Source organism: Brassica napus, unplaced genomic scaffold, assembly GCF_020379485.1.
Source record: "Brassica napus cultivar Da-Ae unplaced genomic scaffold, Da-Ae ScsIHWf_2729;HRSCAF=3495, whole genome shotgun sequence".
Classification (NCBI taxonomy): Eukaryota; Viridiplantae; Streptophyta; class Magnoliopsida; order Brassicales; family Brassicaceae; genus Brassica; species Brassica napus.
Window position 1 is genome coordinate 1 of NW_026016009.1, and position 18,938 is coordinate 18,938.

The window sequence follows — 18,938 nt, forward strand, 5'->3', positions numbered from 1 at the left end:
TTTTAAATGATGGGTATTTACAAAACCTGAGGACCGGTTTCCCATAATCAGGAGCAGGAACATCGGTATGAATACCAATGAGTCATGGATCTCTGTGTGAAAACTCGTGTCAAACGTTCGAGCTCTGAGATGCTTAGCTCGCTCGGGTCACAACCAATCCCTCCTTTGGCTCCACCGTAAGGTATCTTAGCCACAGCTGTTTTCCATGTCATGAGCTGTGCCAATGCGTTTACTTCATCCGGTTCCACCTTGTCAATAACCAAAATCGGTTTAGTTCATACCATAATCGAAGTTAATTATTTTGGTTTAAATGAAAGCAAACCTCTGGATGATATCTGATGCCACCTTTCATGGGACCTCTTGCATTGTCATGCTGGACTCTGAATCCAACGAATGATGCAAGAGTTCCATCGTCTTTTGGTATGGTACATTCCACCTGCAACAATGGTTATATTCCGGTTTAGTGATCTTTAATCAGACCGGTTAGAAAACAGAAAACGGACCTTGATTTCTCTGAAGGGAATGAGAAGACTTTGCTCGAGCTTTGAGTCCAAACCAAGAAGCCTAGAAGCAAGCTTGAAGTTTCTGTTGGTTGCCGCTAAAGCGTTCATGGTGTTCTTAATTTTGGTTTATTCGACTTTGAAAAGAAAGCTACTGGAAAATGTGATTCTTGGTATTGCAAGTGTGTATATATATAGAGAGAGATACCTACACACTTCGTGTTTGTGTTTGTGTATATATGCTTCATAAACTAGAAGAAGAAAATGATACTGTTTATGGTGGCACATAAATGAGAATTTGTATAAGGAAAATGAATAATCCAAATGATATGGTAACCCCATAACTGATCCTGATTTTGAATTGTCACAGCAGTATGTCTTTTTTTAAGTAAACAATTATCACAAACACACATACATATATATACATAAATATTGTAGAATTCAGTATAAAGTATTTCTATATCCATACACTTGAACATAGTTCATAGTAATGAATCTTGCATGTCATGAGATCTTTACGTGTCTTTTTTTTGTAAATGAGATCTTTACGTGTTATTAACTTATATTAGTCCCCCCTACATCTATATAAAGTATACACTTCTGTGAGCAGTGACAAAATAAACGTATACACTTAGTGAGCTTGTAGCAAAACGAAAGAAAAACGTATACATTCTTACACATATAATATTCAGCTTTTATTGTAAATATTCTTCCCATATGTACATTCTTTCTAAGTAATCGAATCAAAATCTTTAGAGAATTAGTTAAGAATTACAAGATTCCACCATCAAAGAATCTTTTGGAAAAAGATTCCTCCATGATTTATGCTTCCACTAATTAATTGAATTTTACGTAGATTTCCACCAAGATTTATTTCCCTTGCACTTTCCAAAAGAAGATATTAAATCCATTAAATATGGTAAGAACATTTTTACAAAAAGAAAAAAATATATGGTAAGAACATTGACCGTAACAATTTAGGAAACTTGACTGCAGCCTTGAATGGGTTAGCCTATTATTTTCCCAAATAATGTGCCCAATAACGTAACAAGTCTCGAGGGACCGAGTCTTTGTTACTGCCATGTGTCCCACTGTTGTCTCCAACTGTCTGCCACTCCCGTTAATGTCGGTTCTCGTTTTCCCACTCGCAATGACCCCCAAAAAAATAGAGAAGGAACAAAGCAAAAGGTAAACAAAGGAACAACATTATTATATCTTTGTGAAATTTCAAGAAGACTGGTCATGTTTAATTGTTTTTGAACGTGTCTTTGCAGCTTAATAGCAGTTTCTGGTGGTAGATCAGATCATTAGGAAAGGGTTTTGAGAATGTCGACAAACATATTTGGCAAGAATCACCCATTGGGAAAACTGAAAGGCAGAAGCTGCTGAACCAGAAGGGTTGTGTGGTGTGGATCACAGGGCTGAGTGGCTCAGGTCAATCTCCTTAACAGCAATCTTATCTTTGAATAACCTAAGATGCTTTGTAAATGTCTAAAGTTAATTCTTATGTTACATATAATCTTTCTCCATATTTAAAATCTAAGCGTAAAACTTACGCAGGAAAAAGCACGTTGGCTTGCTCGCTAAGTAGAGAGTTGTACACCCGGGGAAAGCTATCTTACATCCTTGATGGGGATAACCTTCGTCATGGCTTGAACAAAGATCTCGGTTTCAAGGCAGAGGATAGAGTGGAAAATATACGCAGAGTTGGTAAGTACATAGTTGCATATTATCATTTGAATTAGGTTTATATGTAAGTCTGAATCCTAAGAAGGTTATGAGCACAAATAAAAATACTTAAAAGGGCTCTCATAGTATTTGTAAACCAAACCATTATGTGTATTAAACGCAGGAGAAGTAGCGAAACTCTTTGCTGATGCTGGTTTGATCTGCATTGCTAGCCTCATATCGCCATATAGGAAAGACCGTGACGCTTGTAGGGAAATGATGCGGGGCTCATCTTTTATCGAGGCAAGCCATTCACATTCAGACTTTTCAGCTTAAAAAACATATTATTTGATGTTGTGTGGCATAAACTCTTTAGGTTTACATGAATATGTCTCTACAATTGTGTGAAGCAAGAGACCCTAAAGGCTTATATAAGCTTGCACGTGCAGGAAAGATCAAAGGTGAGTTAACAGAAGCTTCCATAGAGTACAGAAGATAGCACATTGCTGCCATATCATTGAATATTTAACAAAAGGCTTCTTGTGCAGGCTTCACAGGGATTGATGATCCATATGAATCTCCCTTGAATTGTGAGGTATGATCCATGTGAATATATATAATTATTCACCAAGGATCACTCAAAATCCACGTGTGTGAATATGTTTTTTGTTGTTGGTATGTTTTGAAACAAATGAAATAGATAGAGCTGAAAGAGAAGGAAGGAGAGTGTCCTTCCCCTGTAGCTATGGCAGAGGAAGTCATCGCTTATTTAGAAGCCAAAGGCTTCCTTCAAAACCAGTAACCACCACCAGAATCCAACCAAGTCACATTTGATTTTCTTTTTTTTAATAAGTGTTGGCTGCTTTCTTTATGTTTCTTCACTCTCCTGAAACAATGCAAATGCAAAGAAGTTTGAACTATGAAAGATATGTTACAGTTTTCTTCCTTTGCAACGTTTATTTTTTGATATAATAAAAGCAAACAAGTCATTCAACAGTATCAATCCTTTTTAGAGTACCTGTGGAGGAGAATCTTTTTTTTTTCCCTGAAAATAATACTTTCATTACCATTAAACCGTTAAGCAGGAGGCTAAGTAGGAGGCCAGTTAACCGCAGCAATGAGATCTCTATCTTCAACATCAAGTATAGTATTATAAAAAAACTGAGACTATAATTAGCTTTGAACTGCCAAATGCAGCCTTGAAGATAAGCCTTCATGTCAGAATGAACTGAATAGCTAGAACGTCTGCTATGAATAGGAACAAAGCTTTGATCATTCCTTAAAGACCCAAGAGAAACCAGCAATAAGGATTCTGAGAATCAATTATTTGAGCTGAAGACCATTGAAGTACATCATCTTGACCTTCTTGGCTATATTTGGAACTGAAAATATGTAGTACCTTCAAAGATTAGCCCAAACTGATTATTTTTTTTATCTTAGAATAGTGAATAAATGGGTTATTCAATATATTATCTATTATTTATTTTAAACAACAAAACTGACATGATTTTTAGCAAAAAAAAACTTACATATATAAGATTCTATGTGCTTTAACTTTTATTCATTAACATACACTCTAATTATGACATATTGACCAACTACTTCATTTAATTTATTAAATCAAATTGTTATTATATAATTGTTCTTTTCAAGCTTTCATTGACTATACATAACATAAGATATAAAAACTAACAATCCAACCGCCCATTACTTTTCCAAATAAACAACCTGAGAAAATATAATTCAGATGACATAACATTTATAAAATGATGAATTCAATAAGTTATATATCAGTTATTCGTTATCATGGATGCTAATGACAAAATTTGTACAATCTCTTAATCTTTCTTAAGATACAACATTTAAACAATCTATACAATTCTAGATTGAAAGTAATGGTCTATTCAATGTTTGAACCAAATTTACCGGTTAATAAGTGAGGCAATCAAAATTTATAATTCAAATATTATATAAAATTATATCAAATAACATCTATTATAGAGTTAGGAAACAATACTAAAATACTTACAACTAGTTAAATCTTAAAATAATCTGTGTGGATGCACGTATCAAGATCTAGCTAACTCTTAAAATAATAGTTTCTTTGATCGATTGCTTCTTTTGGAATATTTTAAGCATATTGGATCTAATCGAATCTTATTTAGGTTTATCCTCGAATACACTGTTCTATCAAATCTCTTCGGAGGATTGATTACTCCTTTGAGTTGAAAACGATTACGGAGAACATTAAATTGAAAGTAGTAGCAGCCATTGACTCTCTCGTTCCTCTGGAAACTGAATCAATCATGCTTGTTCATCCTAATTGGATGAAAAAATTGAAATGAAACCAAATCGGCCCAGCCCAGCCCAGCAGAAAGCAACTCAATTCTCATTAATCTCTCCTACATTTATCCCACATCAGTTACTTGAAGTGTTTTGTGTGTCTTTATATATCATATTGGATGCTGGACTGAGTGTCCACAGGTGATGTAGGGCCAGTATACGATGTGAAGGCAGCATTGCCAATAATATTGAGCACATAGTGTCTCTCTAACTGATGTGAGTCCCCAATTTTTTTTCCCAAACAAAATTATGTGATAATAATCTCTCTTTTTTTTTCCTAAAATTCTCAACACTTTTATTTTGTAAAAAAGTATTTTTATTTTTCTTTCCTAAATCCTAACAAAAATATAAATAGCAATTAGCATATTTAGAGTTAACAAACGATAGATAGGAGTGTTAAATACGACATCCTTAGGTATAAACAATTGTAAAAAATACTCTCTCCGTTTCAAAAAGATACATATTTAAGAATTTTCACATATATTAAAAAATACATTAAAGTTTATTGAAATGCATTGTTTTGTGATAATAATTTTCTCATAACTTTTAGCCGACAAAAATTCAATAAACATCATTAACGTTTTTAAAATTTATAATTTTTCATTAAATAATACATTGAAATTTGAAATGGTAAAACATGTATCTTTTTGAAATAATATTTTTTTTCTAGAATATAGATATTCTGAAATGGATGGAGTTTTATTTATCTAATAATAATAATGACGATTATATATCACTATTTTTTGCTTAATAATTTTTTTCTAGAATATAGATCTTTCTGAAACGAAAGGATTATTATTTATCTAATAATAATGACGATTATATATCATTAATTATTTGTAATATAATGTTTTATTTTTTCTCTTGGATCCTTGTTTCCTGTTTCGTATCAAATTGTTTTGATCATAGAAAAAAAATAGATTACAGAAGATAACATTAGGAGACTGGTTCTTTTTTTTTGGTTGGAGCAAAGCAGACTGGTTTAAATACATGGAAGCAAAAACAAATAGTGGATGAGACCAGGCTCGTCCTTGTATTAAAGCAGGTAAAACATTACTTTCAGGACACATAATATAAAAACAAAATTTGGACCATAGTTTTCAAAACTGTTAGTAGCTTTGTAGGTCTAGTAAAAGAAATTTGACTTCCTTATAACATGTCTTAGGTAATTTTAGATAATAATACCACATTACATGGCCACATTTTTTTATAGAGATTTGAAGTCACTTACAATTATGGGAGGACACTCGATGAGCCAGGAAAGATGATAGAGACTATTATTAAGAGTTCATCAATATATTGCAGAGCATAAGCAAGCAGAGGAAAAAAGAGAGTGTGAGTCTTAGTTAGGATTTTTTCTAAAAGAAAAATGTTATATTTTACAAAGAAAAATTTTCTAGGATATCTTTTAAAAAGTTTTTGTCACAAATATAGTCTTTATGGATCAAGTAGTAATTGACATGATTACATTGACGAATAAGTTATCATATTGACGAAGTTATTCAATATATTATCTATTATATATTTTATACAACAAAACTGACATAATTTTGAAAAAAAACTTATATATATAAGATTCTATGTGCTTTAGCTTTTATTCATTAACGCACACTCTAATTATGACATGTATACCAACTTCTTCATTTAATTTATTAATCAAACTGTTATTATATTATTGTTTCTTTTCAAGCTTTCATTGACTATACATGACATAAGATATAAAAAATTAACAATTCAAACGATATTATTTTTTCAAATAAACAAACCTAGTTTTCCTGTGTTGAGCTGAAGACCATTGAAGTAGATCATCTTGATCCTTGTTGGCTGATATTTGGAACTGAACAATATGTAGTACCTTCAAAGATTAGCCCAAACTGATTAATTTTTATTTTAGAATAGTGGATAAATGGGTTTCAGAATTAACTTTAATTTCTTTAAGGACTTATTTGAAAGGTTTGCAAAAATAGAGGGGTTTATTGTTATTTTCCTCTGTTTTCAGACCGTGAGTTCGGTAATTAAACAAAAAAAAACAGAACAGAACTCGATCAACTTTTGAGATTTTGAGAGATAGAGATGGTGCTGAACAGTAGGTTGGTGGAGACAACAGTGAACATATCGACGGATCTATGGCAATACGTAGCTTGTAACCCGGAGAGACTCCTCGCGCCACCGTCCTCCGTTTCATCTTCTGCATCCCTCTCCTCCAGCTCCGCCGCCTCGCTTCCTCTCTCGGCTCTTACCTCTGCTTCGATTCCGATCGCAGCAATACTCACTCCGATTAACTTTTACGGCGATGATCGTCAAATTTACTCCTTTTGATTTGATTATATATTACACGTCTCTTCGTTTGATTATTGTTTTTTTTTTCAGTTTGTGTAATTTGTTTGTTTGTAAACCGAAAGGAACATCATTAAAATTTGAATACCAGAACAAACCGGAAATTTAGAAATAGATTGAAACCAAACCGGACTGTAAGGGGTTGTGACTTCTTGTCTCATCGCACTGTAGAGAAGTGTAAACAAAAAGAACGTTGTTTGTTTGTAAACCGAAAGGAACATTGATAAAAAAAAATTAATACCAAATTAAACCGGAAATTTGAAGATTGAAACCAAACCGGACTGTGAGGGGTTGTTGTTGTGTCTCATCGCACAGTAGAGAAGACGTGTAAACCAAACGAACCATCGAAGGTTCGTGGGGGAGAAGAAGATGAAGTCGGTGGTTGCTCATTTCTCAACGCCTTTAATCACAGGAGCTAGATTCTTCTCTCCTACATGTCTTATCCATCCAAAATCGATCTCCACCGTTCGCCGTAGAAAGTTCTCCTCCTCTCTCACCGTGATGGCCTCAGCAGCTCAGTCTTCTTCCCAGGTTCATCTTTTCGTTATTAGAGACAGAAAATTTTGAATTTTCTGCAAAAATAACATTTTTATGATTAGAGACAGAAAAGTTTGAATTTTTATGCAAAATAACATTTTTATGATTGAGTAGATCGGGTGAATGATGATTTGTCTGATGATTTCATGTATTTGGGTAGCTTTTGAGCTCAATATTCGGAAAAAGTTGTAAACTTTGTATCATATATCAATCAGGCTGTATCACCGGGGAGTGTGTGAGCGGTGAGACAGATGTTTTCAAATTGATTCAAGCTCATGAGGTAACACAGTAATGCACATATTTTAGTATCAAGGCGTGGATGTGAATGTGTTGTTAAAACAAGTTGATAAGCGGTTTTGTCTCGTTTCCTTTCCAGGCTAAGGCTGCTCGTCTTTCTCCTGTTGAGGAAATACGAACAGTGCTTAACGGTAGTGTTTGTGGTATGCTTTCCACTTTCTCTCAGGTGAGCAATTAGTTTCTATTCTTATATGAACATTGGTTTATCAGATTTGAGGTTCTAGGATTCTAATTACTGATGCAGAATAATATAGTTAATGTGTAATCCTCCTATGGTGCAGAAGTATGAGGGTTATCCTTCAGGATCAATGGTTGATTTTGCATGTGATGCTGATGGTTCTCCGATTCTAGCAGTTAGTAGCTTGGCTGTCCATACAAAGGTTTTGTTGCTTATTTTAACCATGTATCAGATCATTCATTCTGTTTTGCTGCATTTTGGAGCTGTAGTTTACAAACTTACAATGTGTGGATTAGTGACTCAGCTTCTCTGATTGCAGGATCTGATAGCTAATCCAAAATGCTCACTACTGGTTGCTAGAGACCCAGAGGATAGGACCGGTTTGAGGATCACCCTACACGGTGATGCAGTGTTGGTATGTGTTTCTGCCTTGTTGCTTATAAGTTTATACACATCTAAATTTAAGCTTCAATGGTTGTTGTGTGTGCATTATGTAGGTTTCTGACAAAGACCAAGCGGCTGTTCGATCTGCCTATTTAGCCAAGCATCCCAATGCTTTCTGGGTAAACATCCTATCTTGCAATGTCTAGAAAGTGACAATGTAATATAACATCTCTCAATAAGTGAACGGAACTTTTTCTTGTGAAGGTTGATTTTGGAGACTTCAGCTTTATGCGAATTGAACCAAAAGTTGTCAGATTTGTCTCAGGGGTTGCAACTGCTTTTCTAGGATCTGGAGGTTGCTTCATCCTCTTAATATATACTGTCTTATGCAAATCCAGTTTATATGATTTTGCTTTCTCTCTGAAATCTCCTTTTTTTTAGAATTCAACAAAGAGGAGTACCAAGCAGCCAAAGTAGATCCTATAGCTCAGTTTGCAAAGCCTGTAACGGTATATCTCAATCACATTATCTCATCAACATATAGCAGTGGATGCATACTACAACTCATTTTTCATTTCGGTAGTCACACATGAACAAGGACCATGAAGAGGATACCATAGCCATTGTACACCATACGACATCCATACCTGTAAGTAATTCTCAGTATCTTAACCTTAGTCATGCATAACCATATGAAAATGCTTTTAATTCTATGTGATCTAGTTGAGCCTAGTGCTGTTTGTCTTAGACGCCACCATCTTTACCAGATTGATATGTTCATATACATACACAATAAAACCTTCTTAAATATCAGGTGGAGAGCGCCTTGATGCTTGATTTGGACAGCCTTGGTTTCAATGTTAAGGTGTGTTTTCTAAACACCAAAACCCTTTTTTCATCCTTTAGTTCATAAACATATGTTCTCTTCTCCGTGACAGGCTACTCTTCAAGGGAACACCTTCAAGCTCCGAGTTCCGTTCCCAAGACGCGCACAAGACAGAAAGTAAGACTGCCATGTGTTACATTTTGTTAAAACTACTGATACTGTTTTACTATCATAGCGATCCAAAACTCATGGAGTAACTCTTTGATGTTTACAGGGATGTGAAGACACTGATAGTGGAAATGCTTCAAGCTGCCAAGTCTGTTTCCAATTAGTTTTTGCTGAAACAAAGAAGTATAAGCTTTCTGCAGCTACTACTAGTACAAAGAAGGCTTTCTTTCTTCTTTACACACTCTTTCATCTTGTTATGAACAACTCTTCAGTCTTGTAAATATCTTAAGAAGACTAGAACAAAACTTGATACATGAAAAAGGTTTATAATTGTAGATTTGTGAAGTTTGTATTAGATGGAACTCATGTATGATTTTCAATTCAGCATATGCTTATGGTACCAGTAGAAGACAAGGAAAAGCCATTTTATAAGCTTCTTTAATCCTTTCCGGTCAAAGCTTAGATTGATTCTTAGAATACAGCACAAACAACCGCATACTTGTCAATGTTCCACGTAAAATAAAAGAACATTATGTCAAAAGATGGGACCAAAAATACATTATTTGAAACAGTAGTAAGTTACAATAAGATTGTGTGCAAGTTACAAACAACAACAAGCGCATACATACATTGCCCACAAAGAAATAATGCTTCCTTGTAGTTCAAAATGATCAAACTGAGAGAAACTACTTTTATAAGAGATTGCTTTAAGTGAACACCACAAAGCAAAAGTTAATCTAAAGTCAATACGCAAAAGATATCTATTAGCTAAAATAATCTTCAAGCTCCTCCTCAATCTGAATCGCTATCAATATTATTCCCATTGCTTTTAATCCTCTTGCTCTCCTCTGCAACACAAACACACATAACATCATTTCTTAAGCTATTATAATATTAAATTATAGAGGATTGTCTGTAAAATGCTGAAATAAAAACGTTTTATGATGTTAATACCTTCTTAGAGCTCTTCTTGACCCTAACATCGTATCTATCTGGACACATATCAGCCAACCATGTTCCAGGACTCACCAACTGTAAACACAAAACGATAAGAACTCTTTTTTGAAAGGACAAAATTGAACTTCGAAAAAACTTACAAGTAAGCTTTTTTGGATGAGTTTGGCTCTCTTCTTAGGCCTATGCGAAGGTTTGCAGCCTTTCATAGCCATGAAGTCTTCTTCCTTCTCTTTGCTCGACAGCGTCACAAACAGCTTCGGCCACATGCTCTCCTCTCCCTTGCCGTTGCTGTCTTCTCCGTTGGTATCAACAACGCCTCTCGTAGTGTAATACCTCTCCTCTTTCTCTTTCTCTGGTAGTGATCCTCCGGATCTGAGTATTGCCCCTTCTGATCCTCTAACAAAGAAGAAACCCAATTAAAAAAAATTGAGTCTTGGCTTCGATTAAGGGAAAAAGATGAAACCTTTGTGTACCTGGAGAATCTTGAGGAGTGGAAGAGGAAGGTCTCGTGAGATGATGAGTTAGATTGGCGTTGCGAGATGTGTTTGTTGTCCTTGTTGGCGGAGGCTCTTAGACGTCTCATTCTCTTCTTGTTTCCCCACTGTAAGAACATTTCTTGTTCTAACGACGACATTTTTGGAGCTTCTTGTCCGATTTGTCTCAGCTGAAGAATTTGTCTGAAACGAAACAGAGTTTATTAGTGTAATAAAGAGAGGATTTTAAAAACTTATTCAAGAACTGGAAATTCAAAAGAGAAATTAATTTAGACTGAGAAGATGCAATTTACTCACAGAGATCAATGATTTTTCCGGCGAAGAAGGGACTGGAGATTCTGACCACCGTAGTCGCTAATTTCTCCGGCGAGTCTGGCGAAACCTTTGTGTGTGTCTCTCTCTCTCTGTGACTTCACGGCTTAGGGCATCTCTGTCTTATATTTCATCTCTATGGCAGTCAATGGAGCGGTCTTTTGTGAACCGTTCGATTATAAAAATCGACGGTACGATTTTTAGACCAGTTAAAATTTTACTTTTCTGTCCTTTTTCCCGACCAGTGGGCAAATGGTAATGAATTTTTTCACTGCTCACTATTTTTTTTTTTTAAGTTATTGTGCTGTTGTAAGGATGGTAATGGACCTAACAAGGGGGTGTGGTGGGCCTCCTTGAGAACGACCCTCCAATTTTTCGGAATTTTCTAAACACAAAGTTTTAACTTTTAACCCGTCTGGCACACCATATGGCTAGGCCTGCGGCGTTAGGTAAATTCGGTTCGGATAATTTAGTTTTTGATAAGTTCAATTCAATATAAATCTTAACTAACCCAAAATAAAATTTGGTTCGATTCGCTATTATTCAGTTAGTTCGGTTTTATTTAAATTCGACCAAATTTTTTGATTTCAGTTATATTTTGGTTTAATTTTGTTGAAATTCGGTTTAAAATTTGGTTAATTTGGTAACCGAACTCCGAATTTAAAAAAAAAACTACCAAATCAAACTGAACTAACCGGAAATTTTGGTTATGTTAAGTTCAAACTCACAGCCCTACTATGGCATATAGAATAGCAAACTTTCTCATCTAGTCATGAAATGCTTTCGTTTTGGAGAGAACAAAAAAAAAACTACGTGAATCGAAATACTAAATCAAACAAATCACAAAAGATATTTAAATTATTTCACAACGATTAAAATATTACATGAAATTTTACAATGATCTATCAACAGATTGGATTTTAACAAAATTTACAAAATGTATTGACAATGACCATGCATGCACGTTGAACTTATGAAGCTGGTAGATGAGGGTAGACTCGATCTCATCCCTTGATTCGAAAGAGAATTATGAACGGTTGGGATTCAAAGTCCATAGTAACCTCCAAAAGATATTTGAGCTCTTACGACAGGAACACCTTTCATTGCAAAGATTGCTTCATTAACCTTTGTTGCTTGATTCACAGCTTCATTCATCCTCTACAACCACCATTAATAAGTAACACATTTTAATCTTAAAAAGTTTGATACGTGTTATAGGTATTTGGGTCTGTTGTTAGCATTTAATAAACGAAGAAATTTTCTTCTTAAAAGTAAACTTTGACGTTTGGCACAAGCTATAAAGTTAGAAACAATCGGATTACGAAACGTATAAAGCTACAGAAGAATCTGTCTTTTTCAACTACAGATAATTGTTCACTTAAACACGTAAGCTTCACCTTATCAATATTCATTTACTTGGATTTAAAATATCCAAAACCTATTTCTATAGTTTAATCAAAAAGTTAACAATCATCTAATCTAATCAAAGTTTCTAGAACAACAATTACCCAATTATAACCAGCAGACAATTACCAACTATAATCCTCATATATCACTAACATCACAAAAATAATTATAGGTTTTTATCCAAATCTACCACTCCCTTAGCTTTCACATCTCTAATAATTAATCAAGATGCATCATATCTGGAACCTAAGCTTGTGGAGTTACCTTATTAATATACAAAACTCCATTTAATTAATTAATTAATATAATTTTCATAAAATGTTCAAGTTACCTTGTGATCATCGGAGTAAATCTGGAACCTAAGCTTATGGTTCTTGTTCTTACAAACTTTGATGTTGTTGTGTCCGAGGAACAAGACACATACTGTAGCAGCAGCTGCTGCAACGCCAAAAGAGCAAACAGCTCCGATCCCATTAAGACCAATCTTCCATAAGTTCAGTTTCTCACCACCATGTTCACTCGTCACATCATCATTTTCTTTCTTAACTCGCAAGTCATCGCTTCCTTCGCAATCAGAGGGCTTCGCAGCATCTATCAAAGGCACAGGACTCATGATCCTCGCTGGTGGGTCAATTTTCATGTCGGCAAATTCAGTTTCCTTCGTTTTCTTGAAGGATACTCTTGGTGACGGGACAGACTCCATCAAAAGGGTCTGTGTTGGATCCGGGTCAAGACCGGGCATCTTCTTATTCTCGTGATCCAACACGGGTTCCCAAGCTATGGGGACTTGGAGGAGCTTTGTGGGGACAACTCTGGATATTGAGGAGACTCTATCTTATGGAGAGGATCTTGAGTAGATGGGGAGAGGAAGCAATCCAGTATCATGGCTTCTTGATGATCCTCATCATGATCAAGATCCTTAAATAGCTTTTTGGGAGTAACTCCCACTCCTCAAGATCCATGTCTCCTTGAGATGATGTCATTGGAGCTTTGATCAGGGTTTCCAGGAGTTCTAGAGAGAAAGAGAAGATTTTATTTGTTTGACATTAATGTGAGAAAATGAGATCTTTTGAATTATTGGAGCCAAGTGGGCTTAGGTATTTTCTCCCTTGTGGAAGTGGTTTCAAGATCCTTTAATAGATTTGAGAATTTTGGATGCATAATTAAAAATATTAATTATTGAGAAATATGTTCACTAGAAAAATGAATCAAGATTTGAGACTCTTCTTTAATTTTTTTCTTCCAAGTTACACGTATATAGGATGTTTTATAAATACACACAAATGCTTTGAAAAAGCTTCTTGAAAACGCGTATGATAGTATTATCAGTAACCTCTTAATTATGGGACAAAAATATCATGTATATAGACATGGGTTGATATTAGTTGAAGTTGACATACATATATTATACAAGAGATGTAAATGGATTTATTTTTGAATGCATTATTTTGGAGATGTGGGTGACGAAAGTGAATTGGAACTTATCTAACGCAATGAAGTGATGACAAAGCAACAAGTGGTCCACTTGGGACCTGTTTCAAGAGCTATTGATTTGCCTTCTTTGACAAGCTCCTTTAATCCTTCCTCCATGATCAAGTCTTCTCCACTATTTTAATGTTTTGATAAACTCAAAACTATCCTTCGGATCACTGGATTTTCAGTTAGTGCATCATATTATTATTACTAGTCAATCAATCAAATAGTTTTTATCCTAGATTTTCCTGTTAATAACAGTAAAACATATCTTTTCCCTTTCTTACTTCTCCAACTGATTTTGATAACCATTTGTTACTTTCTTAATAATAGTTTGTTAAATCAGTATGTTTTCAAATCTTAGCTAGAAAGTTAATTAGTTTTGGATAAGGTTTAAGTTTTGCTGATGATATCATGTTTGTAATAAGGCTATAAGGGGATTACTAAGAATCTTGTGTGCTTAATGCCACTAGTAATAAAAGAATGGATGAATTACATAGTTTGATGTGAACACACTACCCATAGATCAAACTATATATTTTTGAGTTCTATAGTTTGGGAATAACTCGTCTTTGACGTGTTTCATCTCATCCTACTGTTGATAATATTGCACCTTTGTATAGTAATGTTCCATTGCACATGATCATGGCTTACCATACCATGTGTCTATTGAGAAGCCAACCGAACTCTGACAAACATTACAAAAGAAAGTTGCCCTGAAGATTCAGATAAACTTTAGCTGACTCAACAAAAATTATTCAGTAAAAGAAATGAGGCCAAAACATACATCTCAGATTCATAAACAAAACAAAAAAAGAGAGAAAGAAAGATATTCACAGGCAGAAGCAAAGCTGTTCCTGGATTTACATGCTTTTGATGCAGACAAATTAACTCAGAAAGTCAATATAACATTCCACGTAAAGGGAAACTCTCAGGTTTCAAGAACACGCTTAAATACTAGAAGGATCTCTTCAAGGGATCAGGATTGGTCTGATGAAGTTTGGCCAAGAGACACAGATGCAAGCGATGACGCCCAGGCTTGAGCGTTCATTGCTCTTTCATGAAAGTTCCTTGTTTTGACGAGTCTAAGTTTCAACCATAGCCTCCTCACATCGACCATGTGGAGAGCACGGCTGAACAGTTGACTAATCTCTCCAAACCTTTCCAGGTTTAGATTGGAAACGTAAGAAGCCCACAACGCTTTCATTCGTGATTCTGCTATGGGGAAGACGAGGATTGCCATTTGTAAACAGATAAACAGCAGAGATAGAACCAAGAACGGATCTTGTCTGAATATTTCACTGATCGATGTCCCTTTGCGTAACCATGTGATCAGGTTACCATCGGTGGAGTCTAAGCTGGTTGTTGGTTCAGCTTCTGCCACGTACTGGACAGGCTTGAGACCTGGCAAAACCGAAAGAGCCATTCAGTTATTATTGACTGAGATAAAAAATAGCACAAGCAAAGACTTGGTGTGGTGAATCTCACCTGTAGATTCCTCATAAAACTCAATGAGGGATGTAAGATCCTTTTGACCATGGTAACGTGCCTTTGAAGTTCGATTAACAATCAGGATTGAAGGTAAGCTGTGGATACCATACCTTGAAAACACACTGCAACAAAATTAATTAGTGAAATCAGTTAGCAAGACAAACGAAAACACCAAACACATGATGAAACCTATAAAAAACCACTAATGAGAAAATTAACAAGGCAGAGAGGGTAATGATGAATTAGCTAACCTAGATTTGTAATCAACAGATATAAATCAAATGCAATGAAAATGTAAGATAAAGTAACAGGAAACACATATAACATTCATTTAACATAATAATCTTGTGAACATACTGATCCTATATGCTGCAAAAATTATGAATAATCTGAGAAGCAATAATAATATATAAGATTAAATAACCATTTTCTCAATGTGAGTCACTTAATCAACTTCCTTATCTATACTAAGTAGTATGGAGGAGAGTATGTAGTGTGGTTTCAAGAAAGAGAAGGGTGGCTTACGATGGGAGTGCTTGAGAATGCTCGACAGCTAAGTGCTGTATTTGAGGGAACATGGAACTCAACATATCAAACTTAGGACGCACAACACGTGAGAAAGGGCACCAGGAAGCATAAAAGAGAACAGACATATAACCATTCCCATCATAGTTCAAACCCATTAACCTGTCAAGTGTCTCTCCATCTACCTGGCAATTGAGACACAGCTATTAGTTACAAACAAAGCTTCAAATCCAATTTTTACCCACTTGGGAGAGCCAAAGACACCTACTTTGATTATGCTATCATCATAATTTGCTTACTACAACACATAAACATTTTGTCTCAAAGCAAAGCCTCAATCTTTTTTAATCGTAGTAGTACCTGGATAGGAGGAGCTGGATGGAGAGAAGAAGGACATTTGGAGTCTAAATCGAAGCGGAAGAGCTCGAATTCGTGATTGCAGACGGAAAAGTCCACAGGGGAAGATGAAGCCAAGACAGAAGGAAAGCATATTGTACTCAAGAAGAAGAAGAGAATCGGAACCCGCAAATCCATAGGAAACTTCAAGGTTGGAATATTTTGTCGCAAAATTCTAACCGAATGATTATTATTACAAGCAAAAACGGCGAAGAACAGAACCTAATTTAATGTCTGAAGAAGAAGAATCAGAAACATCAAATTGGGTGGGGGGGGGGGGGGGGGGGGGCGAATCCCAGATCCGAGAAACCCACAAACTTGCTACTTTTGGACAGGAAAACAAGAGATCGCAAAAATGTCCGAACTCTGTTGTTTTTTATTACAAATGCCTATTCGTCTCCTCCGATGTGTTTGTTTGTCTTTTTTTTTTTTTTTTTGTTCTTCTGATGTTGGGATTTAAAGAGTTATTTTCATACAAACCGATCTTAAATTTTTTCATTTAATTCTCTGCATTGCGCAAAGGAAAGTTTGTATTTTATTTATTTTTTTTATCCAAATATTTTTACTTGTTTAACATTATCTTTTACTGCAAGTGGATGAGATTGAAATTTAATATAATTATTAGTATTTCAATCTATCGAATTTAGTAAGTAGATTTTTTTTTTTTTGAAATCAAGAAGTCAACAGATGATCACGGTGGTTCTTTGTAAAGAAAAAAGGCCTTTGCGTATTAATCAAGGGGTTCCGTAACTAGTTGAAGGGTTTAAGAAACATACGGGCCTATGAGAGTACCAAAGGCCCTTTATCAGCCCAAAACCGGTCCATCGTTATGCTCAGGGAACTGAAGTGGAAGAATTATGGAAGCTACAGATAGGAGGAACAGAGATGAGATCAGTCACCTCAAAACAAGACATAGCAAAAAGATATTCCGGAATTAGTTTCAGGGGGTTTGAACCCGACGTGAATCGAACACGCAACCTTCTGATCTGGAGTCAGACGCGCTACCATTGCGCCACGGATCCGGATGTAAATTTACCCATACGCATGCTCATAGACCTTACTTGAATCTACATTTGGGAATTGGAATGTTACCAATCAATCCTTTTTTTTGGTCATCTGATAGATTAATTTGAAAGCTTGAAACATAAAGGAAGAGTGACATAAACAAAATATATCCAGATTAAGATGCTCAAAACAGCCAAGCATACTAAAACTTCCACTAAAAAATAAAGCCATATCCAAGATCAATCACAAACTACCATTGATGCATCCCAAAAAAATCTTGACAGCCATCCACTCAAAGTTCCAACTAAATAGAGGGATCAATTTCCTCATTCTCAAAGAAGCCTGCCATCCAAAACGGCGAACCTGCAGCTACATAAGATTAAGCATAACAAGTTGTATCACACATTGAGCAATGAGTAAAGCTCCTCTATTAATTACTCTATCCTCTTCACCAATTTCCACCACTCCAATTTGCTTAATTTTTCCATAAGCTCCAACTGCTGGCATCTAAAGTTTGACCACGCTTGGGTCTTAGAATCACCTTCGTGAAAGTGTCATCATCCAGCGCAAAGATAAGTCTGTTGAGTTTATGATCGTGCATACTCTCGATAGCCCATCTAAGACCATGTAAACTCGCTTCTTCTTTAGATAGGATGTTCGAGAAGGCACGACGACTATGTATTAAGACCTTGCCTTGTTAATTTCTCAAAACCCAAGCCGCCCCACTTCTTTTTTGACTCTTATCACGATAGATGCCGATATTGCATTTTTGAGCCCATCCAGGAGGAGGACCAGACCATGACTTGACAACAACCGTCATCGCATCTTGTTCTTACTTAAGCCTTTGCTCCTCATTTTTCTGAGCAACAACCGTCATCGCATCTTGTTACCGATCAATCCAAAGCAAAAAAAAAAATTCACGCTTTGTACATGTTCTTTTTTTACAACAAATATATACAGATTCGTTGGTCCGAAGACATTCTTAGCTGCCTTTTTCGACTTTGTTCCGCTATTACTACATGTTTGTTTCATTGTCATCTTAGTGTTTGATGTTTAGTTTAAATTTTCGCTCTATGATATAAATTATCTTTGTAATTTCTGTCACAAATTAAAAATTGACATAATTATTTAACCTTTTACCAAACAATATATATATACAGATTCAACCTTGCATAAGTCATTTAGTTTGGGTCCAGAATCGCAGTTATACCATATTTGCATGATTTATAGTATCTATCCAAAATCTCTCAAACCAAATTCATAACCATATAGTTGTAATGTGGATAAGGACCGATATGGAACTTATCATCAAAGACACATTTAGCAAATGCTCATGAAAAAGTTTAAAAGGTGTAAACATTCAGCTAAAACCCACACTGGCTTAGAAATGTTATGAACCATTAAGAAAACATGAACCATCATCACAAGAAACCAAGAATAAAACGAAAAAGTAAATCCAAAGAATAGCGATTTTTTAGTGGTTAAAATTGGTAGACTAACCTGAGAATAGCGATTTTATGATGAAGGTCAAAGAGGTTTGGAACCTTTGTTGTCTCCGTTTTTCTAGAGAATAGCAATTTTATAGTGGTTAGTCAACCAATTTACGGAGTATGATGAAGTCTTACTAAATTAATTGACAA

At 35.3% G+C, this 18,938-nt stretch overlaps 2 protein-coding genes, 1 non-coding gene and 4 pseudogenes across 3 annotated transcripts; 2 read left to right on the top strand and 5 right to left on the bottom strand.

Annotated features, from left to right (window-relative positions):
• Nucleotides 1–26: 26 nt before the first annotated feature.
• LOC125602063 lies at nucleotides 27–620 on the bottom strand (annotated as a pseudogene).
• Nucleotides 621–1,581: 961 nt separating this feature from the next.
• LOC125602058 (adenylyl-sulfate kinase 3-like) lies at nucleotides 1,582–3,171 on the top strand. Its single transcript, XM_048773950.1, has 7 exons — nucleotides 1,582–1,635; nucleotides 1,799–1,934; nucleotides 2,061–2,210; nucleotides 2,353–2,471; nucleotides 2,545–2,629; nucleotides 2,717–2,763; nucleotides 2,869–3,171. The coding sequence occupies exons 1-7, from the start codon at nucleotides 1,582–1,584 to the stop codon at nucleotides 2,968–2,970; spliced, it is 693 nt and encodes a 230-aa protein (XP_048629907.1). The 3' UTR covers nucleotides 2,971–3,171.
• Nucleotides 3,172–7,184: 4,013 nt separating this feature from the next.
• LOC125602060 lies at nucleotides 7,185–9,641 on the top strand (annotated as a pseudogene).
• Nucleotides 9,642–9,779: 138 nt separating this feature from the next.
• LOC125602061 lies at nucleotides 9,780–11,110 on the bottom strand (annotated as a pseudogene).
• Nucleotides 11,111–11,839: 729 nt separating this feature from the next.
• On the bottom strand, nucleotides 11,840–13,524 carry LOC125602059 (annotated as a pseudogene).
• A 1,080-nt stretch (nucleotides 13,525–14,604) lies between these two features.
• On the bottom strand, nucleotides 14,605–16,678 carry LOC125602062 (5'-adenylylsulfate reductase-like 5). The gene is made up of 4 exons (XM_048773951.1): nucleotides 16,258–16,678; nucleotides 15,898–16,082; nucleotides 15,370–15,494; nucleotides 14,605–15,285 (listed from the first exon to the last, which is right to left on the bottom strand). Exons 1-4 carry the CDS (start codon nucleotides 16,429–16,431, stop codon nucleotides 14,861–14,863), a joined length of 909 nt encoding a protein of 302 aa, XP_048629908.1. The 5' UTR covers nucleotides 16,432–16,678; the 3' UTR covers nucleotides 14,605–14,860.
• Nucleotides 16,679–17,243: 565 nt separating this feature from the next.
• Nucleotides 17,244–17,315, bottom strand: TRNAW-CCA. The gene has a single exon. It is a non-coding gene; the product is annotated as a tRNA-Trp (tRNA).
• Between the last annotated feature and the right edge of the window lie 1,623 nt (nucleotides 17,316–18,938).